The sequence below is a fragment of the Colossoma macropomum genome, unplaced genomic scaffold, assembly GCF_904425465.1.
Source record: "Colossoma macropomum unplaced genomic scaffold, Colossoma_macropomum, whole genome shotgun sequence".
NCBI classification, from domain to species: Eukaryota; Metazoa; Chordata; class Actinopteri; order Characiformes; family Serrasalmidae; genus Colossoma; species Colossoma macropomum.
Genome location: NW_023494792.1, coordinates 16,651,426 through 16,676,625, shown reverse-complemented (window position 1 = coordinate 16,676,625; position 25,200 = coordinate 16,651,426). Strand labels below are relative to the sequence as shown.

The 25,200-nt window shown below is 39.8% G+C and overlaps 1 protein-coding gene across 5 annotated transcripts in view; it reads right to left on the bottom strand.

Annotated features, from left to right (window-relative positions):
* Positions 1–25,200, bottom strand: part of srpk2 (SRSF protein kinase 2) — a 63,660-nt gene that overhangs the window by 33,767 nt on the left and 4,693 nt on the right. The window contains exon 1 of one of the 5 annotated variants that reach the window (XM_036576285.1): positions 8,352–9,112. The exons of the other annotated variants lie outside the window; for them this stretch is intronic. Coding sequence (XP_036432178.1) covers positions 8,352–8,389 — 38 coding nt within the window. The 5' untranslated portion in view covers positions 8,390–9,112. Of the gene's footprint in view, positions 1–8,351; positions 9,113–25,200 lie in introns of those variants that run through there. 5 annotated transcript variants of the gene reach the window in all.

Here is a 25,200-nt window from a genome sequence, read left to right as displayed (position 1 = left end):
ATTGGTTAATCACTTACATTCCCAATGTTCAACCAATTCAACTGTATTAGATGGCATGATTAACCGAATGTCAGTTCTCCACAATGCATTGTCACATGTCCAGGATGCACACCGTCGATGCATTGTGATATCACGATTCATTGATAAACCCCTACTAAAGGATGGAGGTAGTTACTTAACATCAGTGTGCTGTCCCATCATCAGTCTGTAAACTGTCCCTAATCAATAATCAATATCCACTTCCTCTTTAGAGCTTAAACAAATCAGCTTGTCATTTCCAATGACGTTGTCCAATGACAACAAATAATATCCTCTAATGACTCAAAAACAACGATTTTCCACACCATAGCCACAAATCACATATACATACATACATACACCCACTGTACCTGTGTCTGAGCGCTCTGTGGCGAAGTCGGAGGGCACTGAGAGCTAGACCCAGAGCCTTGTGGGAGTGAGAGACACTACGCTCCATACTCATACGCACACTCACGCACACAGGCACACGAGTGGAGGTGTCCTTTCTTTCTTGTAGTACTCTTCCCGCTTTCTTCTATCTACCTCTCTTTTCCTCGTTCTTTCTTCTGGCATCTGTCAGGGTGTCGTGGGGCTCAGGCAGAGCCAAGAATTCATCTCTCACATGACCAACTCACACTTAACTGACAACTCTCCATGCTTACTGTCTTCCCGGCTGCACACACACACGCACACAAACATGCACACACACACACACACACACACACACACACACACACACTCACACACCTTTTCAAACTACCTACAGCACTGTTTGTGTATATATTTGTTCAGGCTACATAATAGGCTTTTATTTATACACTTCCCTGAATTTTTAAGCAGTTTGAAGATGGCCACTAGGGAAGGGTCATGCACACTTGCTCTGGGACTGACAAACCCAATGACAAACAAACAAACACAAACATGTAAACCATTAGCAGTCCCCATTGATAGTAACCATGGCAACATGAGTAGTGGGTTCCCTAGTGACCAAATATTTTCTCCAAATGATTTGGAATGATCTCCAGCAAGCTCTCTCTCTCTCTCTCTCTCTCTCTCTCTCGCTGAGTTTCTCTTTATAGCTAGTCTATCCTGGAGTATATTTCCCATTCCTCTTCAGCATTCTTCTAAGCCCAAGTGACTCTCTGTTTCCAGCGGACTCTGATCAGTTCTAAGGTTACGTCTTTCATGTGCTCAACCACATCCACGGCTTGCAGAGAACAACAGATTTCAAATAGAGAAGAGAAGAAAATGAAGATTGTTCTAGAATGTTTCACAGTGAGGGTCGTGCAAGTGCACTTAACAGGAGGGCACTCAAATGAGAAAAGCAAAAGAGGCACTACAACAGCACTATTAGGGGAAAAAGGTCATTCCTTCAAGTATCTTCAAATAATGACTGAAATTTAAAATACACACAGACAGACGCTGCTGGACCTGCCCAAAAATATCACTGAGGAGCATTTTCCATATGACTATATTTGGTAATAGATGCTGCTACTGCTAATTTTTATGTCCCCCTCAACCGCTGCTCTAGTGTTGGCCTCAAATTCAGGGCACCTGAACCTGACCCATGATACACACACACCCTGCACACCTGACAGGTACAGCCTCATCAGCTGGTGTCAGCTAGCTCAGAGGGTTATCGTATGGCTGATGTTCCATAGTTGGCAGGGTGTACTGTTCCAGCCAGCATCTAGACAGCTCACCTTCTTTGACAGAACACCTAAACTACTGAAGCTGTGGTTAGCTGACTGAATAATTGAACCTCACATGTTTCAGTGCAGGACTGACCGCACAATAAGCAAACCTTAGAAACCAGAAGATGATCAGAAGCTAGTCATGATATAACTGTAGTACTCATGGCTTTGCGTGGAAAGAAACCTAGGAATCCAAAATGTTTGGGCTAATTATTTCTAAAAATGTGAAAAGCACCGTAAATGTTCGTAAAAAAAAGTAAAGTTATAGAATACCTGAAATTCTGAAACTCTCACTTAGCTACCTTTACACAAACATACACATATCCACAGTATTACACAAAATACCAATATGGTATTATTGAACCAATAATGTGAGATTTGTTGATTTTCTAAGTGACAGTAGGTAAACACATCCTCTACAGAGATCAAACTTAAAAATGACATTTTCCTGCTAATTTTAGTGCAACATTTCTATTTTTCTTCTGAGTTCATCTTTTTTTCTCCTGAAAAGGTACCGTTTTGGACATGCGATGTGTTGTTCCGACAGCAACAACATATTCCCAGGTTTCCTTCCTGCTCTCTCAGATGAAGTTTTTGCACCCCACCACCTTCCTGACTTCTGCCTGTCTTCTCTTGCTGTCTGCATCACACACAGCTTGTTCATGCAGAGTTTGCTAAATCTACTAATCAGGCCCACCAAAAACACCTAGCTGCTTCTGAGTAAAAAGGCTACAGCTTCAGTTCATCTTACTAAGAGAGCCAAAACTGGTTAACTTTCACTCTGCTAGAGAGATTCATAATGCACCTGCTGCTGCCTGCCTGCGGTGGCTTGTCAGGCAGACAAGAATATCCACAAAGAAAGACAGAAGAACAAAGAAAAAAACAAGTCAGCAATTGAAAGAGAGAAAAAAAAACAGACACACACACAGACGAAGTAGAAGACAGAAAAGGAAGAGAGACGGATGAGGGAGAGTAAGGCCTAATGGAATGGCACTGGGAGACTGGCTGGTCCATGCTTGGTTGGCTACTGTTTAATCTACAGAGCGTAAAGAGTGTGAGCAGCATGAGGCAGAGAGCGCCTCCAGAATGACCGTCTGCACAAAGCCCAGTGTGTGTGTGTAATGAGAATGAGAGCCAGAGGGTATTTAAATGGCATGATAGGCGAGTGACCCCTGTGTGTCTGTGTAACTGTGCTCAGTAACAGAGGACACAGATAGCCTGTGTGTTTGTATGTTTGTAATGTGTCTGTGTGTGCTTTTGGAAATGAGAGTTTATCCATGTTTTAGTGTATATGGGGCCTGACTTAGACCCAGGGTGGGTGGGGCTGACACAATTGTGTCCATCATATAGTATCCTCCCTTGTTACGGTCGCATCTTTCTCTCTCCTTTCCCAATATCAGCTCCATTCTTCCTCTGGTCTTCACCATTTTCTCTCTCACCTTTACTATTTCATCTGCCTCCTGTTTCTCAATTTTGTCTTAATATAAGTGTCTTGTATAAGACCCTTCACAGCTCCCTTCTTGTCCTAGCTTCACTCTACAATAACCCTCTATTTTAAACACCTTAAACGCCCAGAAAACACCAGCAGGTCTAAATTTCTATTCCTTATTCCTGCAACTTAAAAATAATTCAGCCAGTTTACACTGTTTGCACTGTATTCCATGTAAATACTTGGTAACAATACTGAACAATACTGAATAAAAGGCCTTAGGACAGGGGTGCCCAAACTTTGTGTCTTGGGGGTCCAAAGTGCAATGTCTATGGTGGGCTGAGGGCCAAAAGGATAAAACAGTATACAAATAAAGAAAGTAAACAGTTTCAAATTTAGTTTTTAAAAACATATTTAAAAAAATACAGTTTATTTTGTTACTAAAACACTTTGATTTCTAAAAGAAAATAAGAATTTAATAAGTTATTTATAGTATAAAAATATGTTTGTTCTCTCATTGAGTGAAGGGGTGGTGTTAAGGTAGTTTTCTGGTTTTGGCATTAAAAATCTGGAGGCCAATCTCCTAAAATCTCCTGAAATCTCCAGAAATCTCCTGGAGGCCACAGCCTAACATGACTTAACATACAAACAAAACAAAAATTGAAATGACTTCAATACAGCCTACTCATACATGCAAATGTGAGCACAAATACAGGCCACAAGCACACTTAATTCACAGTTTGGAAATTTCCTGTCACATCAATCTTCAATCCCTGTAACATGCATGCACACTCACAAGCACACACATATATATTTGGAACACAACTTTAAAATCTAAAGGTATAGATAAGCAAAGAATTAACCCAATTTCTCCTTTCCCAAAATTTCCCGGCTTACATCTAATGTAGTGACACAGATAAGACATGATTGACGCCCAAAGTTTGCTTCTTCAGTTTTGCACTGAAACTACAAGGTTAATGTAGCTAACAAGGAGCGGAAGCTAAGACCTCACCAAGTAGCACTGTGCAAAGTGCATGCCTATACTATGAAATCCAACCTGACCCCTCTGATTTTTAAATAATTATTTCAGGCTTTACAGAGAGGCATGCAGCAGTGCACACACACCAAACTTTGTATGTATTTCTCCTCCTGATTCAGTAATGCTACTTCTTTCAATTTCACCAGTAAATCTTTTAGAGTGCAGCTTTAAACCAAAAATCAGTTTCATCTTTAAATACCATGAATCAAATAAAGTGCTGCATCTAAACTAAGAGGGAACTGGCTATTTAGCACAATGAGTCATGCAACATTTTGGTGTAGGTGTAGCAGCAGCATTCAAATACAGTGCAAGTGCCCTTTCCTGATCATGTTAATTGCATCATAAAATTGCAAAACAAATGAACCAAAATAAACGTTAAATTGACCCAAATGCTCATCATGCATTTGGAACAAAAATCTGCCAATTCTGATCTTGGCCGATTCAAATTTTGCGCACCTACTAAAGACAGTTGCAGCCATCTAGATGCCTGAATTTTTTGTGTAATTTTGTCCATTCTTAGAGATACAGTATGTGATACAGTGTCAGAAACCACACAAGCAGGCACAAGACTTTTCATAGAACTATTCATGTAGCAGTGTAGCGTTTCATCCACATGCACATGCACGCAACTTAAAAACCCTCAGAAACTGTCTCAGTGTGTCTGTTTGCTGGCATTCTCAAGCTCTGACTCTCTTCTGTTCCATCCTAACTCATATACGCACTGTGTGTACGAGTGTGTATATGAGTTGTATATGCACTCATGAGACTACATGGCCCACCTGCTCAGATCTCAGCCTGGGCTCCACAAACTGAACTAGAAAACTAAGATGGACTGCAGGGGACTTCTGGATGATTCCATGCATTGATGTAAAATATCCTGGCATACAGTGGCTAACAATTCTTTTCTTTAGCTCAGAAATGTAAAAAAGCCAGGCAATATTCTTGTTCCAGTCTTGCTCCCAACTCACTTGGGCCAGGTAATCAGCTACTGCTTTAGTTGAGTGCTGAATGTGCAAAGCTCTAAATTGGCACACTTGGGGCAGTCTCTCACAGTAGACTTGCACCTTCATGTTGCTCTGGCATGGTTCAGACCAGTGAAAGAAGACACCCCACCCACTAGTTTCAGTCAGGGCAGCACTCACTTCTTTAGCCCACAATCATCACACCTCATGACCTTCAGGTCTCTACTAGGGAGCCGTCACCACCTCCTTCTTTGTGGTAAAATGTCGCACTTTAAATTACAGATTATGTGTTGAATGCTCCCTTTAGTAATATTACATGCCACAGATAGTCTAGTCTTTTGGGGCCTTGACAGTCCTGGTATGCTAAGCATTATTCAGAAGATCACCTTGTTCTTTTTAATAGATCCAATTAAGATTAAACAATATTTTGCAACAGCCCAACACCATAATCCTAAAGCCCTATAACACCAGATTTAGTGACTACTGTTAACATTAAAATGCTTAAAGTTTAGGCATACAGATCTATCTTTGCCTTCAAAATTCACCTGTCTATTTAATCCCCCTGGTCTATTTTGTTGCCAAAGCCACTGTCAGCCACACTCCTGTGCCCCTCGAGCAGGTGGAGGTTAAATGCTCTGCTCAAGGGCACCATGGAGGGAATGCAGGGAAGGCAGGGGTTGGCTTGTTCACACTGCATTCACACCTCCTAGAAATGGGTATACACTTGGAGCTTTGGGTGCTTGCTTACTGACAGCTGTGCTGGCCAATTCAGTAATGTGGCACCATTTATAATCATTGTTATACTGCATTTTGGTTGGTCTGACCATTCATATGCTCTGTGTACTGTGCTGTACTAGCATGTTAAGCAGTTTAACTGGGATAACAATTACAAATTCTAGCCATCTAACTGACCTATTCAACTCTTCCCACAAATGGAAAAGCTTACAGAACATGAGCAAAAATCCTTTCTGAACATAATGAATTTAGGCTGGATAATACAAACCATGCAAATTTACCACCATTATAAATGTCAAGTCTCACACATTCTAAAAATACAGTTTCACAAAATTCTGGTGTGCCATTTAGTGCTGTAATCACAGCAATAGCACAAATAGCTATTAACAACATTAATAACAATAGCACCGTCAAGCATTATTGACCAATACAGCCACCTCAAACAAAGGAGTACTGATTTTGCATTTTGACATTTTAAAAAGCCTACCAAAATAGATGCTAAGCAAAATCAGCCAGCATCTAGACGGAGTACATATGTGATAGAAAATTACCTTGAATGCAGTGTGAAGTTTAATACATAATAATGTGAAATCCAGGGGAACAGTGTGTATTTTGTAAAGCGCTGGCATACTGTAAACATTGCTGCATCTCAGTTTTTTCAAATTCTACAGGTTTTGTGAATGTTAGCTCGATTTCACAACAAAAAAACTATTCTTGATGGGACACTACCGATTAAACAGTACAGGAGGGCTCCAAGAATGCTCCATGGGCAATCTCCATCTCAGCAACCCTTCACAAATATCTGGTCACCGATCCTACCACAATTAAAAAGCCTAAAAAACATACAGTATCTGTCATTTGTCCTCCTCTTAACTCTTCAACCTTCAGTACATATATCTCTGTACATCAACTGATCTATTAATGCCTATTCCTTCCATTGCGAATGCCAGCGCGCTGTCTACTTCCCTACTGCTGTTCTGCTAAGTGCCCACTCAGTCTTGGCACAGCATCAGATAGCTTTGAGTTCATCTATCCATCCATCTATCCATCCATCCATTTCTTTATCTCTCTCTGTCCCTGCAAGGGTCTGGATGCCAGTCTGCTGCCCGCTGCTGCACTGTTGTGATCACAGCATCTTGGCACCGCCTCCGTGAGCTGTGAGTCACTGAGCATGGCTGGCTTCACCTGGCATCGGCGACGTCACAGCTATCTAAATATACACAGGACTACTGCACATTCATGAACATATCTGCACAGAACCCTGATCTACAATACCGTGCACAATCGGAACATGCATAAACTTACACATATCAGTACTGTGGAGATGTGAGGCTACATCTTTAACTATAGAATAAAGACAGTGAACACAGTGCTCTAGTCAAAACAAAGGACGCACATTGCACAGTTGTGGTCTGTGAGTTAATGTGCCTGAAAATTTGAATATTGATTTGAATATTCTAAGGGTGTTTCAAAGAGTGATCCTTTGTGTTACATACATTACAGTGAGTCACAGAGCCCTGCATGTTTGAGTTCTAATCAATCCAAACAGGTTATTTACAGGTTGCTTTGTGTTCTGTTTGTTTGACGTGGGGTATGATTACATTTGATTCATTTAACCTTAGATCTGCAATAAAGTTCTGCCGATTTTCTACTCTGCTTAAATCTGGAATTTCGCTTAATGTGCAACTGAGGAGAGAAAAATGTGATATTTGCATGTGTGGTATAATATGTTACTGATAATGCTTTATTTATGTTTTTCCTCATTGTTTTTGTGCTAACATTGTGCGATAATGTGAATCCCTGTCTAACACGGCTGCTATCCAAACATTTTGTCCTGGACAAGATGTCCTACATTGGGCCGTAGCGTGATAAAACCTACATTAACGTACTGTGGAACAGGTTTACAGAACCATGATCTAATATCAGCTGATACCTGCCGAACAAGGACGATACGTTTTGATGTAAACAAACATTGTGATGGGCGTTTTGTTGCGCTATGCTACTGGGGTCTCTTTGAGATGTGACATAAGGAACTGAATTCACCTGTGCCTGGCTATGATTGTGTTTTGATGTTAAAGCACTGTCACATTATGTTTTCTGCTGGTGCGTTTGCTCTGCCTTTCTGCTTTGCCTTTGTAAGCTTGAAGGCTAATATGGAATGACACACAGCCAAAGCGCCCTGTTCTGTGTGTGTGGGTACAGTACGAAACACATTGTTGTGCATTCCCTCATGCATACGTTCTCCTCCTCCAGATCAGCGTGCTAAGGCTAACGCAGACAATAAAAGAAGACAGCAGTCTGCTTACAATGCATACGGACGTAGAGAGAGATGGAGAGACGGAGAGAAAAAGATGGAGAGGTAGATGGAGTGGAGGTGGAATGGAGGGCAGGAGACAGTGAGTCATACAGACAGGTAAATGAGAAGCTGAGGATAAAAGAAAGGACACATATTACGATGTGTTGAGACATGTTACCTTTCCGGGGACGAGGATTTTTCCGAGTTGACGGACATGAGCGGAGGCTTCCAGCCGCTCGCTCCCAAAGGAACGACAGAGGCAACAAGGAACGAATAAAACCACGCTCTCTTTCTCTCTCTATCTGTCTCTATCCGTCTCTCCTTCTCCTTAGCGTCTCCCCCTCTTCACCTCCTCTCTGTGCTGTTCGTCTCAGCCGGGAGGCGTGGGGGGGGCTGCCTCCTCCTCCTCCTCCTCCTCCTCTCCCCTCTTTCTCAAAGAAAATGAGAGGATGGAGGGCAAACGAAGAAAGAGAAGCGATCCAGAGAATGCCAAATCTTGCTGCGTGTGAGCGAGGAGACTCCGACGACGTGAGGAGCCCCTCCTCACCCCTCTCCCTCCCTCCTTCCTTCCTTCCTTTCTTTACTCAGTCTCTCCTTTCACTGTTTCTTTTTCCAGGCTCGGAGGATTTCTTTCTTCTTTTTATTCCTCCTTCTGACGTTGTCGTCCTCTGCTGCCCTTTGCTGCTGTCATTTGTTTCCTGGTTGATGATGAAATGAACGGTTGGAACTCCCTCACGCTGTCTGCCTGCTGCTGCTGCTTGCGCTCTCTCTCACTCTCTTTCTCTCTTTCTCTCTCTCTCAGCGCAGTGGTTGGCTCGGCAGGCCCTTCTGCAGCTCTGCACAACAACAGAGGCTGTGAACGCAGCGGGCTAAACCACTGCCTAAGGGGAGGGGAGTGCTGTGGAGCGAGGGAGGGCAAAATGCACCCATCCCTCTCTCCCTCACTCTATCGTCCCCTCCCACGGCCCAGGCCATGCCTCCCTCCCCCTCTCCCTCCCTTTCCTCCATCCTGTTACGACATTCTGTATCTCTGGGCAACGCGGCACATATATACTTTCCCCTTTCTGTCTTGTTTTCTCTCCCATGCCTCTCCTCTCTCTATTTCTATCTCTCCCTCCATTTTACAGCTGTCGTCTCTGCTGCTGTAGCTGTGGGCTTCCTCTCAGCACTCTCTCCCCATCAGTGCTCTCTATTTCATTTCTCTTTTGCTTTTCCAGCAGATGGATCTGTTTCTATATGACTGAGCAACAGAAAGAATGACAGGGAAAGATATGGAGCCCTGGAGGGGGCTGTCATCATAAGGGGGCTGATATCATAAGGGGGCTGATACTATATTATATTCTCTCTCTTTCTCTCTCTCTTTCTCTGTCTCTCTCTCTCTCTCTCTCTCTCTCTCTCTCACCCCCCTCATTCAGACCTCATTTCTAGCAAGGAGAAACGAGGTTGTGCTGAGGTTACTGTAACTATGCTTGGCACTTGCTCACATGTAAAATGGGGACAGCGTTCTGCACGATCGCAGCGTCTGCATTCTGAACAGAAGAGCCTATAAAAATTCCCCCAAACACTCTCAAATGAACACAGTTTGAACATGGTCAAGAATAGTGAGCTAGAAATACAAACACTAAAAAGCCTGCAAAAACGTAAGAGAGCAAATGCAATGCATACACCAATATTTGATCTTTTTCTGCTTGTACTGTATGTTTCAGAAGTATGTCTACAAAAAAACCATAACCACGTGATCACACATCTGAGGGCAATGCAGCATGAGCAACCATGTACACGGAAGACAAAGATGACGCTCAAATAAACACACAACTGTGCACAGAGACACAGATGAGCACGTTTGAAAGTGAACACTATAGTTTAAAGCATATACGATGCAAACTGAATATACGCAAATGTACATGCTCTTGACCTCATTGTGCATGTGTGTGTGTCTCATACACAATATGAGACAATACTAAATACAAATACTAAATACTATACATTAAACCTTATTTAAACACACAAATGGAACTGCTTGCACACCATTTGATATGTATTTATTTGCCGTGACCCTTTCCTCTAAGGAACCGGAACCATGCCAGCAAAATGTCCCCTATAGCATAACATAGCCGCCGGACCCCCCACTACAGGGGTCCAGCATTCAGGCCTGTCCCATTATGTTTGTGTACACCACACATGCACTCTCTCACTTGTCGATGACTTACCATTTATTACTTTTTGTAGATCAGTGCTGATGGTTTTTGCACCAATGAGGTCTCTGAGGATACGGTACGCACTACTCCCTCTCTATGTAGCTGTGGACATACTGTTCTTGCTGACGCAGTCTGCACTGACAGTCTCAGTTACCTGAAGAACACTTGCTCTTGTTTTTCCTGACATAACACACTAATAAATGAGCATCACACTCACTGAATGTGTGCTTTCCACCACAATTTCCAACCCATATTGCAAATGTCTTTCCCACAGATCTAAATGCAGCCACTTTAGTAGCAGTACCTGCTATTGATACACTAGCCAGTATAGAAGTTGAAGCTCCTGCCATCCATGCCGCAATAATGAACCCTCATTTAAAGTCACTTATATCTTTTCTTCTTGCCTACCTAGATCCAAAATTAAGGTCAACTGGACCTGCTCAGCACTTTTATACATACCTCTGAGAATGGTAGACTGTTAATTGTTTGTATCATACAGTACACCTGTCCGGAAGCATTTTGCACTCATTATACATCTTATTTTTCCCTTTATTTTCTGACCCATCTGCATATGCAGAATGTGCAGTGCAAACAGTAATGATGGCCTGATGATGCTTAATAAAAAAGGCAGTTAGGCTAAAAAGTCTGTCCACTATGTGTGTGTGTGTGTGTGTCTGTATATGTGTGTGTGTGTGTGTGTGTGTGTGTGTGTGTGTGTGTGTGTGTGTGTATGTGTGTGTGTATATATGTGCTCACGGGAGTCTCATAGAATTTTACCTCCTCTCACCATCAGCAGCTGCGGAAGTAGGCCATGGAAAAGCAGCCTTAATACTGACTCCAAAAATACAAAAACTGAGGAGAGAGAGAGAGAGATAGAGAGAGGGAGGCAGGCAATCTGGGACTTCTCTATCTGATTTCCTCTGTTCTTTACCTCCTTTTCTCTCCCTTACAGAAGTGCTTAGTGTGTGTGGGCGTGTGAGTTTGTGTGTTTCTTCTTATGCTCGGTGTGCACTTGTTCCTTAGCTAATCACAGATCAGACAGTTGCTATAGTGATGGAGCCGGTTTATTCCAGTATATGGTTTGCTACGTCACAGAAAGCGTGGGGTTCTCAAACAACCACAGACTGCTGTGTGCAAGTGTGTGTGTGCGTGTGTGTGACTGTGTGTGTGTGCGTGTGTGTGTGTGTGACTGTGTGGGTGTGATAAATATATATCTAGCGGTCCTGGTACACTGTGAACGTTTATGCTGTTCTAACACCTTTTTAAGTGGGCTGGAGAGAGAGAGAGAAAGAGAGAGATAGAGAGAGTAAGAGAGAGAGAGAGAGAGAGAGACAGACAGACAGACAGACAGACAGGGGGAAAGAGAGAGAAACAGAGACAGTGAGAAACAGGGAGAGACAGTGAGAAACACAGAGAGAAACAGTAAGAAACAGAGAGAGACAGTGAGAAACAGAGAGAGAAACAGTAAGAAACAGAGAGAGAAACAGTAAGAAACAGAGAGAGACAGTGAGAAACAGAGAGAGAAACAGTAAGAAACAGAGAGAGACAGTGAGAAACAGAGAGAAACAGTGAGAAACAGAGAGAGAAACAGTAAGAAACAGAGAGAGAAACAGTAAGAAACAGAGAGACAGTGAGAAACAGGGAGAGACAGTGAGAAACAGAGAGAGAAACAGTAAGAAACAGAGAGAGAAGCAGTAAGAAACAGAGAGAGAAGCAGTAAGAAACAGAGAGAGATGGTGAGAAACAGTAAGAAACAGAGAGAGACAGTGAGAAACAGAGAGAGAAACAGTATGAAACAGAGAGAGACAGTGAGAGGCAGGGAGAGACAGTGAGAAACAGAGAGAGAAACAGTAAGAAACAGAGAGAGACAGTGAGAAACAGAGAGAGACAGTGAGAAACAGAGAGAGAGAGCCATCTAGATGCAGTTGTATCTGTGTGTTCTGCTACTGGTCAGCGATTTAGCGCCTCCCACAGTTCAGCATCCTTACAGCATGCTGGGACCTGCCTGTCAGCGAGAATCAGACTGTTGGTCTGCAAATAAACCTGATAAAATATTGGGATTCGGGCCAGGCATTAGAAATAAAGCAAAACACTGTAAAACCTTGTCTGAGATAATCCATCTCTCTTTATGCATGCCAGCAGGTACGGATCGGGTTCAGATTTAAATATATCAGGACCAGTCAGTCCGGATTGGGCTGGGTCTGAAAATCACAGATATGGGTCGGGTTTAGGCCTGTGCAGACCTCTAACACACACACACACACTCTGAGCTAAATAGTGATGGTCCTGAGGGAAACAGTGCAAAGATCATCAGCTGGCACTCATATTGCTTACTGTCTGTGCTTTCACATTGGCAGAAAGACCACTGAGAGTGTGTGTGTGTGTGTGTGTGTGTGATAAAGAGCAGCCAGGCAGCAGAAGCAGAAAGGGTTTATATGCAAAGCAACACTGTTTTTCACACTCTCCAACAAAATGCTCAAATGACTTCATTAGTTAAGTGATGTGGGTCTAAGATAATTGATAGCTGCAAGCGTGTGTGTCTGATCTTTAACCTGGTCAGCCAGCTGCTTCTTTGTGTTCCACCCAAACAAAGCTGAGTCATCTACAGCAGTCAATACCATCAATTCTCTTTCTCTCTCTCTCTCTCACATACACACACCTGCATCCATCAAGCCCATCAATCTCTAACCAATTACAGCCTCTGCATGGAGGCCTTTCTCCTCATCACGCCTCTACTCTCTAGTGCTCTTCACCTTTCTACAGCCTCTTACACAATAAAACAGCAGCACGCTCTAACTTGCTCTCTTCTTTCACTTTCATGTTGCTCTGCAGATTAAAGGACAACTGCACAGCAGTATGCAAATTAATAAATATACATTCATGTACACATGGTCACTGCAAACCTATATACATAAACAAACAACTGTTTAGAGTATCTAATCATCAAGCTGTTTTTGATTCCAGGCCCAGTATTAGGAGTTAGCTGGAGTGTTTATAGCTTACTGCAGACTATAGTTTTGTTTTGGAAGTTGGGAGTTTAAAGAGTTTTACAATTTCAGTCAAAGCAATTAAAAAAGAATAAAGAATAATCCGCAAGTCCTCTGAGTTTTCAGCACCTCACTTACACAAACACCCAGAGTGTGCTCTCTGCTGGCCTGACTAGGCACTGCACTTCCTCGCAGCCCGTGGAGAGCAAATCACTGTGTTCACCAAAGCAATCAGGAAACAATACTGCAAACTCAAAACAGAAACAGACTACAAAGTGAAGCACATATGTGCTGACTGGGTCATTCATTTTGGTGACAATACATATAACAGAGGCACCAGAAATCAAGGAAGACGCCACAGCAATACCCAAAGCTCTTGGGTATGGAATCAATGATTTCTACTGTGTTATAAATTATAGCAGAGCTAGAAAAAATAACTGAACAAAAAAAAGCAAATACATGTTCTGAAGCATTTCCTTTATAAATAAGGCATAAAGAAGGAGAGTTTTCTCCTTTCTCCAGACTGGGTTCAGCAAGAGCTTAATTTGGCACACACTTGCAGGGTTTCAAAAGGTCAGATCTGATGGTGACCTCTCTTGGCAGCAGTGTCAGGCATCATAATCAGTGAAGTTAAGATAAGAGACCTCAAAACAAAAGGCACAAGATGAAGCCTCCAGCTCTTCTGCAGGCAGCACGAGGCTTTGATCATTATTATTCATAACCTACCATCTGCTTGACATGACCTATCATGATGACCCTTTAATTCATAAAATGGCTTACAGTCATTTTACATACAGTGCATATGCAATTATTTGATTGTTGCTGTAGGATTGAGCGCACACTGGTAACATTCAGTGTGTGGTTACTATACATACACAGTAGGGCTGTAAATTAACAGCAACTTCATTACACGATATTAGTATCACTACACAACAATACACAGCAAAATAACAGATGCATCTGTATTTACTTTAGATTCCATTTACACACTTCACTAAAATGCATCCCTAGTGTGACTAAATGAGATCAGTTGTTATTTTCCAGCACAAGAAGCACACCAACACATATGCAGTTTCCATTTTATTTCTGTTTACTTTTTTCCCCTGTTATGATAAGAGTGGACAAGCTCTGCCTTTCAAGAAAGCACTCGGTTTCGGGATGACTCCAGCCTCATGTATCCTCCACCTTGCATTTCCTTTCACCTGCTAGTCAGAACTCAGAAGACGCATAACCATCTAACTGTACGCGGAAACTGTACACAGGAAACGCTTTCCATTTACACTTGTGTCGAATGTGGTCAAAATCTGTCTCTGCCCACTTTCAAATATGGTTTGAGTAATCTGATCACAACAACACTACAATGCGAAGCAGCGCTATAAAGATGTAACCAAAATGGTACATCATGCAGTCTACAAACTAACGACTCCCTAATGCAGCCAACTAAACTACCTCTGTGAAAGTGAAACTAACTCGAGTACCCAACTAACAGGTAGCATTAATGCCTTATGAACAGTTTGTAAAAGATACTTTATTCACAGACAGAACAGCACATGAGAAACAGTAAATTAGCAGCACTCTGTGCTGAGTTTTTATATAAATAAATGAAGAGTAAACCCTGACTATTGCATCCAATTTGCATGCGCTAGATGATGCAAATATCACACGCTCAGGTTTGAATGCAGGATCAGTTTCACTTGTGCATACTGTGTAAAAGTAACTTCAGAAATACCGTATCAATACACAGGTATCCATATTTATCCATGATATATTGCAGTGCCAATACTTTGACCGCAGCTCTAATACACAGGCAACAACACATCTGACTACACCTTTATGATGAAGCTGAGGATAAGAGCTAAGCTTCCTGACCCCTGATGCCCTAGCGCCGCAGATATTGATTAACCTACTAACATGGTCATGGAAGAATACATGCATACTAGGGGTTTATCTACTGATCTGATTGTGCTGATTCACATGCTTCGATTTTCAAATGTTATACACAATTATAAACAACTATAACAATGTTTAATGAAGTGTGGCATCATTTTTTGAAATTTGAAATTGTAAACATCAGTCATTAGGTTTGGTCTTGTTAAATATCATAGTTCCTGAAAATAAATGCACTGTATACAATGCTTCTCTAGGAACATTTGTGTATTCGATGTATTTTAAAAAACACAAAATAACAAAATACCACACACCAATATCAAAATTATCAAACTGAACGGCAGAAATTTGAGATTGTTTATCAGATGTTTATGTGTCTGATGCTTTACACATCTATGCATTCCATGCTGGATGGTTTTCCATTTATAGGCTGAGTTATGAGGTGTGTCTCAGCGCACAATTTAATATGATTTAAAATACTGGGGTCTATATTCCCAAATTATTCTGAACAAAATAAATGAAGAAAAAAGAGGACTATAATTATGTTATGGCACAACTTGTGTGTTCAAACCTTTGTGTTCAAACAATGCAGATGAATTATAAAGCATTTATAAGGCCTTATGCTATTAATTTAAGAATATATAACCCAGTATTGTGAATCATATTGCATCAAGGGCTGATTTAAACCCATCCAGCATTGCACCATTATCATAACAGCATTACCACTTCTCTCCATGCTGCACATTGTCACAGTTAAGCACTGCGATGTCACAACGCATTGTTACAAACATGAGTTATATGACTAGATTCACCCAAGCAATGATTAATATTACAATAGTAACAATGCCTGCAAAGCTGCTAGCCACTTTAATCTTGTCACCTTTGCATCTACAGCCTTAACCTCCACATCATGCTCTGGGACCATTTTGCCCCTCAGAGATCTATAAATCAACTCCAAGAAACCCTAATTAGCCTAAAACCTCTGCCAGGTCATTTTGGAGGTACAAGGGTTTCTCTTGACAGCAGTGCTAGCAGTTGTAACTCGCTGCCTTGCTTGCTGTAAGTGCTTGCACATTTTCCTTGCAGTGCTTCTCATTTTTCTTTAATGTCAGCATCTTCAAGCCTCTTTCATTCGTCTTAAATAATAGCACGTAAGTTTGTACTGCTGCACAAATTAAAGCAGAGCTACAGATATGATCTGTGACTGTGGTCATGCTGCTCACAGTGCCTGCAGAATACAAGGCTTGTTCACTCTGAAACACCAAAACACAAGCCTCAGGCCCATAGCGTTCCAGGATCTTCTCCAAATATCACACAAATCCCTACAGCACAGAGAACACAGACAGAGGGGGAGGAAAAGAATGGAGTCCTTGTGGTTCTTCTTGTTTTCCAGCCAGAGGTCATTCTCCAACAGGTGGCAGCAGTGAGCAATGTTCATCTCTCTGTGTATTACTGCCAGCCATTACAGACCAAAACAATAACCTGGGTTTGTTTGAGTGCGTGCTTAAATATGTGGAAAAAGATGAAAGTTAGCATAAAGGGTTGATAAAGCATGCTGTTACAGACCCATTATTATGTAAAGCTGACTCAGATTAACAGTGAAATTAAATTGTTATTACACTGAAAAGTAACCTACTTTAACTAAGTTGTTACATTAGTTGTAGGCAATACAACTGGAACTACTTTATAGTAGGTGTGGGCGATATGGCAAACGTATTATATGACGATTCTTCAAGACATTTTCATGATACATAGTGTGTATCGCAATATTTAATTCTTTTGAGGTTTGATGAGTTGAAACAGAAAAAAGCCGCAATACTGCCACATTTGAAAATACTATCAAAATGATCAATACCATGATTTTTATTTAATGTTTCATACACTGCCCTCCTCTTAATCCAATTAAACAGGACTATTTACACTGTCTTTGCAATGAAACATGCAGTTCAATGTTCTTTAAGCACTGGCAACATTCATGAATATTTAGAAAATTATGACCAAACGTGACATAATTTTTCAGGGGACAAAAAGAGACATGACTTCATCTACAACAAACACAAAACAGGGTTCAAAGATGAAATTAACTGGTTTATATTTGGGTATGCCACTAATTCAAATCTATTCTGCCTGCTGTGAGCTACAAATATTCTGAATTGTGATTTGGAATCGACTGAACAAAGTCAGAAACAGCACTAATAATTTCACAACATGAAATGTGATTTACACCATATGACACTTCAGAAAAAGTGTCAAGTTCTAGATGATTCAAAACCACATCTAACTATTGCTTTTTATGTTATCAGATTCACAAATTAATCAGCTCATATGGTCTGTCCAGTATCAAACTGATAAGTTTATGTTAGTGCGGAGGTGCATATGTTTGCTAATTGTGTCTGAATTGCTTAAATGTTGATCTACTGATGCAATTGTTAAGTTTGCCCAGCATTACCAACCTACCAACTGATCATACTTTAATCTTACATATAGTTCCATGAAGCAGCCAGGGCCTCTAGTAAAGCTCAAACAGCAAAGCTTAAGGCTCAGCAAACTGGACAAATCTACCATGATAATAATTGTGAACAATCATATATTATGATTCACTGTCATACATTCAATTCTATGTATGTTAGAAATTGTGTGCAAGAACAGAAAGTTGTTTGCAACTTACTTACTTTTAACATTTACTTTATATTCCATGAAGAGCCATCAAAGTACATAATACGTACATGTCTTGCTGTGATAGTAGTGTGCTTATAGTGCATTTTGAATTACCAAATAATTCATTTTGGCTCAAAAAATATCTCTTATGCAGGAGTGAGAGGGTATTCTTTAAAGCCTATTAACTACCACAGAGGTCACAAACAATATTATTTTTAGTAACAAGTTGACTAAAGAATCACAATTGCAAATCCCACCATTATGACCATTACAAGTATACTGACAAAGAGGAAGCTGTATCTTCTCACACAAATCCAGCCCACTGCACAAATCCTACCCCACATACAGACTTGTGACAGAAAAATATGAACTCTATATCAGTACTACTTCATATTATAAGTGACTTTGTCAGAAGCCTTGAAAACGCTTTAGACCCGTGTCAGCACAGACGTGTCCTTTACCACCAAGACATTAAATGAAGCTGTGAAAAACATGAGAAACTAATTCAGAGCTGTATAAGGATCTAACTGAATATTTCTGTGAAGTTTGATGGCTCTAGCTTTAAATGAAAATCTGTGGGTTTGACTGGTAAGATGGAGGATGTTTAGAGTTAGGGTTGGCAGTATGAGTATAAAATGCAGTCATGTGCTTTGAGTCAGACGTTCAGTTTTTTTTAACTAAATTTAATGGCTTCTTACTGAAAATTCAATGAATATGAAAACCATCTGGTTTCTAAAGGAAAAAGGATAAATGAAAAAGAATCATAAAAAGGAGTGAAAAAAAAACAAACAGGTGTGTCACAACAGTCTTACTACATTATAACTTCTAAACTAGGAGGAAGAAGGGCATTAAAACATGAATTGATTGAGAAGCATATACTCTGTGTCTCTGAGGAGGAGGAGGAGGAAGAAGAAGAAGAAGAAGAACAACAAGAAGAAGAAGAAGAAATAAAAAACGTGGCAGACAAACATTTTAAAATTAGAAGTAAAATAAAAAATAAATATTTATAATTCTGCACTACTTCTAGGTCACAACTCAAATTTAAGCAAATTTGTGACAATGGCCATGGTAAAGCCTTTATACAGAAGATATTTTTAGTCTTATTCCTTTCTTGTTCAGATTAATCAGGTGAATTTGGTTAACCTATCAAAGGCATAAGCACAAACCTGTGGAGTCCTTAAAGCAAAAGAGGGCCATACCAAATACTGAGAAATTCTGAAATTTATGTTAAAATTTCATTCAGACTGTTATGCTGATAATACAAACTAATGAAAAACATTTCTACTATAACGGTCTCAGATTTTTGGACCCTGCTGTATCTTAAACACTTTGATCATTAGATTTGTGAAAATAAATATTTTGAAGGTGAGCTACATGTTGTTTAGATGACAATAGCACATAAAAGACAACAGCATGTTTAGAGCATCCTTGTGGTGCAACACACTACTGTACACTGTTATTTTCCTTTCCTGTCCTTATTTGTCTTAAATAAGAGTGAAATAGCTTCTGTCATGGTAACAACCTATGTGATGTGCAGTCCTTTAAAATTATACTTTATACAGAGAGCAATAATGTAGAATACAAATCCTGGACACGCTTGGCTGTTACAAAATAATGATAAATAAAATTAACTCAGGGTTGTACACAAGCATACAAGACTTGAAAGTGCATCTGATTACGGCTGTGACGATTGGTCTATGCCAGTGATATTACAGAAAATCTACCGAGAATGTTCATATTCTGCATATCATTCGTCTAGAAAGACACTAGGTCCACAAATTGACCGTTCTGAGAGGACAGTGTGACTTGTGGTCTCATTCACAAACTGGCTACCTCGCTGTCAGGTATGTCTGCACAATATATTGTTTGTTAATTGTTACTAAAGTTAGTGCAATAGCAGGCTTTGCAATTCCGACATTGCAGGCTGCAAAATGCAATGGAGCCCTCTAACAAATTACATTTTTATGTAACGCTCAACCCCTATCTGTGGATGTTTTGATGAATCAAGGCACTTAATTCAAACCTCAATTTCAATTTCAATGGGTTCATCGATTTGTTTTATTATATTTTTATTATATTTTAAGATAATGGAAGCAATATCATCTGTAGCAATACAGTATTTTGTCCCTATTGTCTAGCCCTGATGACAGAACAGCCAGTTTGAAACTATGATCGACATGGTTTAAGTACTAAAACACAATTTTATACACAGTTCTAAAGGTGCAATCAAACAATTAATAAACTGTAATGCAGTTTTAGTATAAAAGAGACTTTATTTTATCTAGTGAAATGAAAACCAGAAATCTGGCTGAGACCAGAGGAGGAGTGCAGGTGGAGAGTAAGTGTTCAAGCAAAGGAAGAATAAGAAAAAGATGAGTAAGCCAGCGTATGACAATAAGACAAGCCAGACAAATGGTACAGCCACATCTGAGGCACTTTGATAATCAAGACGAATGAAAATATCTCAACACTGTAAAAGCAAAACGCTCTCTTTTTTTGCAGAATTGTAGCCGCCTCATAGCGGTACACCATTTTTTCACAAGATTTGGAGAATGATAGACATGGTCTGTCTCACGCTGTTTGGCCAAGGAAGATACAGTGCATTTGTACTTCTTTGTACTTCTTCCTTTGACACTCAGTTTTGCAAGGATTTTATTTACATGCGGTTTTATATGTATATTTGTTTTCTTCGTTAAGCACCCATTCATTAGCATTTTAGATGTGTTTTCAACTGATTGCACTAGTGCCTTGTTGACAATCAGTAATGTCTATGGATTTGATGTTTGTGTGTACTTGCACTTGTACTTGTACTTTGTGAAAGCAGTGTTTCATTGCTTTTGCCAGACAGCAAAAGTAAATTTAGTTAGACTTTTTAGATTTGTTTTTAAGATTTTGAAAATTTTGATATTTTACAAACTGAGTTGCAACTGTGAACTTGTCAGAACTAGGCCTATGAGCCCTGGATGTAAACTGTATTTTTGCTGCTATGTCAACACTGCAGATGTCCTGACAATACTATGAACTTCTTTCTAATGATAAAAAATTAAATGCACTGAATAAACACAATACTAGAATAAATAATAAACTTAATAAACTTAATTTAGAGCGACTGCATCCCAGCTTCTTTGTAAAGAGCCCCAAAAAACCCTGCCACATAAAACTGTCAGTACACTATTTTGTGAATATAGTGGTAAAGCTTTACAGAGGTATTGTACACAAATTATTAATACTTAATTAAATGGAATCAACATATCTAAATCAAAACATAAATTATTAACACTGTAAAAATGAAAAGGCATAAAAACAGATTAGTCAATTACTAAATTAATCATTTGGTGGATCCCTCATGTGCAGTCTGTGGTTAGTCGTTCAGGTTCATTAGCGCTTCACTTCCCCAAGGAACTATCTGTGGATGTGCTTGGAAACACTGTCGGGCAATCACACTTAGGACACAGTGGGTTTCCCTCCTGCTGCTGTTTTCCCTGGCACCCTGACTGGCATGGGTGCCACCCAACTGTTGTTTCTAATCTTAGTAAAATGCCTAAAGAGAGTGGGTGGAAAAGCCAGGAAAACCAGGCTACCAGCTTACATTAGCACGCAGACAATGATTAACAGAAAGCAACATTTAGATAAATCGACACGCTTTGAGGAGAAGACAAGTGGGAGATCTCCCTCAGTGAATGATCAAGACAGAGAAGCTAATGCTACACACTCTCTTACCCTTGTCTTTCCTCTCACAGTCTTCCTTTTCCCTTTCTCTCAAAGTGTCTTTCTTTTCATTTTCCTTTTCCCTCATCTGTCTGATATTTGTACATCTCCATCCCCTCCCACTTCTAGCTCTTATGACACTGATCTTCATTACACGTTGTGCTTAGTGCAATCCCATCCACCAGACAGGAAATTAGTCTGTTGGTGATGAAGCTACAGATACATCAACAGAGTTCAGTGTTGAACTGAATAGCCACCTGGGTTGTCATTTAATTCAAACAAGAAATAAAGAAGCAGTTATGTTTGTACATCAGTTTTGGACATTGTTATTTACCTCCACAAACAGCTGCAATCAATCCAATGCTACATACAACAGCGACAGCATTCTGCTAAATGCCCTAGTTTGCTTAACGGCACATGGTTTACAGTGTTCACTTGGTGAAGTCTCGTTGCAGTGCACAGGCTACTATATAAAAGGTCTTTAATCTTGAGGATGGTCAAGAAATATAGCTAATTTAGCAAGCCAGCAATTTGCACATGATAAATGACAGCTAATGCTAAATTCTTTCAAGGATAAATTACACAATGGGCCAGATTTATAAACTGCACTGCCATATTTACCATGATGGTAAGAGCACATAGTGTCACAGTAACATGTCTGCACATTCATAATCAAAGATTATCGGCATATTTTACTGCTCACATGATCTGAGACGTTGCTGCACTTTTATCTCATTTACATGGAAATCTTGAAACTGCTGAAGGAGGAAGAAGACTTGCTTGAACAGGATTTCAGATTGGCAGATTTAACTGGCACTGCACTAAAAATGGCCTCTTCTTTTTGCATCAAAGTGTGTATAGAAAGTATATTTAGCTTGTAATCGAAATAAGAGTAATATGACATGATGAGATTCTAACATGTGAAAATTACATTTTACTGGTTAGAATTCATTGCTAACAAGTAATGATTAAATTTGTACTAGTCCGAATTTTATATTTACTAGTGGAATATTTATTTTTGCAGGTGCAAACTGAATTCTTGAGATCAAGAAACTAGGAAATAAAAGCTGAAACAGCTTGGCTTGCAATAACAATTAGAATTTCAGCACGTAAATGTAATTATTAATTGTGTGGGAAAAAAACATGTTAAACTTTAATTGAATTTACACTTTAAATTAACTTAAAAACATCTTTAGCAATTAATTTACTTTTGTTTCTCAGCACATCTTCTCTTAAAATGGAAAGCCCTTGAGAATTTTGGTTTTATGTGCTTCCTGGTTTATGTTTCTTTCATTGTATCCATTTAGGCATCCAACCAGAGCTAATGTAACATAAATGTAGAAATTGGAAGCAATACTTATTTGTAAAGGGACAGTAACCTAGCATTAACTAAACATTTTGCTCTTCCAGAGTACAATAAATACATCATCGAATATCAGTGTGAAATATTAGTCGGGTCTAAATATCTGTCTGATGCCAATATTTTTTCAGCAAACATCTGCTGATACAGATTCATCACGCCTCCCTATAATAAATGTAGTAAATCATTAGTAAAAGTGTTTTATTATGACGAAAATAACCAGGCGTGAAATATGATCTCACTACTTTTAAAAACTCTTTAGACTCATTGAGAAATATCAGCATTTTTCCCCTTGAATTCCAGAACCATCTAAAAGTTGGAAGTATCTAGCAGCCCTGTGCTAAGCACAAGAGAAACATCCTATTTTCAAAATATCCTATTCCTTTATATCCTTTTTGCAATCTATCATTTTGTCATGAATCACAACACACTGACATCGTCTATATAATCTCTATTCTCTGCCTTCAACGCTGCATTGCATCATATTGACCTAAATTCCATAACCGTATCAGCTCCACGCTCTGTCGGTTATCAGTACGTGAGAGATGAACACAATTAATCTCCAACAGATCAGACCACAATCATATAGAGAGTCAATGAATCTGTTGTTGGAGATCTAATGTTCTTCACTGTGTTGCGTAGCTCAGTTAGTATCATCAAAAACTCAGCACATTATTAATACAAGCTTTAGGCCATATCATTCATCCCAGTTCTGTTCAATGGGTCTTTTAAACACATTTCCTCTCCCCTATGTGCTGTGTCACTATCTATATCTCCCAGCTACAGAAATGCAAGACAAAAATCAATACAGTTTACACTTTGATGCGTGCCTGTCATCCAAATAGACAGATATCACACAGGGGATAATCACAGCACTCTGTGTACGTGGGCTATACACAGACACACATTTGCTACACCTGCAGCACACCAGCTTAACGCTAACAATGCAAGTCAAGATTTAAACGACAATAGAAATCTAAAAAAAAGAGATCAGAATGCAGGCAGGCCCGCGGAGAAGCTACTGCCTTTAGTCCCATCTTATCAGTCATCCAGCTGTACGCGTGTGTGTTTGCATGTGTATGTGAAAGAGAGAGAGAGAAAGAAAGCACGCACACACAAACAGACGCAACATAAAAGTAAAATGAACATCAAGAACACTCCCTCCAGCCAGGGCAGAGTTTCACACCAGCACTCACACAGTCAATACAGTCGAGGCAGGAAATCTGATGGCATGAACCAAATAGCACAGAATCAGATACACATTCGGAGCTGTCACATGCTGCTCTACATAGAGCACTTCTCTTAACACGTCTTCCGGCCATCATTATACAGTAATGTCTTCCGGCCATCATTATACAGTACTGAGCAGTTCCTTTATTTAATTTTCTGTCAAAGCAGCCATTAAAGGAGAATTTCAGATTTTTCAAGGTGTCTAATTCAAAGCCTGAGAATTAAATAAAGTTATTCAAAACGGTTTTGAGAAAAATAGTTTGTTGTAGAGAAACTGACCGGCTTATTTTACAGTGGCTGTAGGAACCAGGGGTCTACAACATAAATACAGTCACTCTATTTCTATCCAAAACCACCAGTGAACCTACATGTCTTCTCAGTTTTTTGTATGTAATGTTGATAATAGTGGTAAATCAGAAAAAAAAGTTTGTCTTTAGATGCTGTTTGCAAAAGATTTAGGCCAAAAGCTACTCTCAAAACTAACGCAAAACAATGTCTCTGGTATCAAGCAGCATCTTCATAATCATTTCAGGCAATCATTTCTGTGAGGGAGCTTTTAGAGGGATTAAAACTTCAGACTTTCGGTTCCTATCACCGACACTGTAAATAACTCTGACTTAGCAAACTACACTGAATGACTTTGTTTACATGTTAATGATTTAGATATGCAGAAACTTCGAAAAAAAATTGTGAAATTCCCCTTTAAATACAAGTTATTCAACAGAGAACTACACAGAAGCTCAATAACTAAATGTAATACCAATTTCTTTACTATTCAACATGTACACTCTTTATTACAACTTCCATTCTTTCTGGAGACTTGCTTTCAGTTTTTCACAGAAATCTGCAGAGCTGTCTTCCACATCTGAAAGTTCAGTCTTAGAAGTTGGTTGCATTTCCTGCTTCTCAAAATCCAAATAATCCAAATATGGACTCATCAGTCCATAAAATCTCATGATGTTCAGTTTCAGTGTTCAAGTGCTAGTTTTTTTTCTTTTT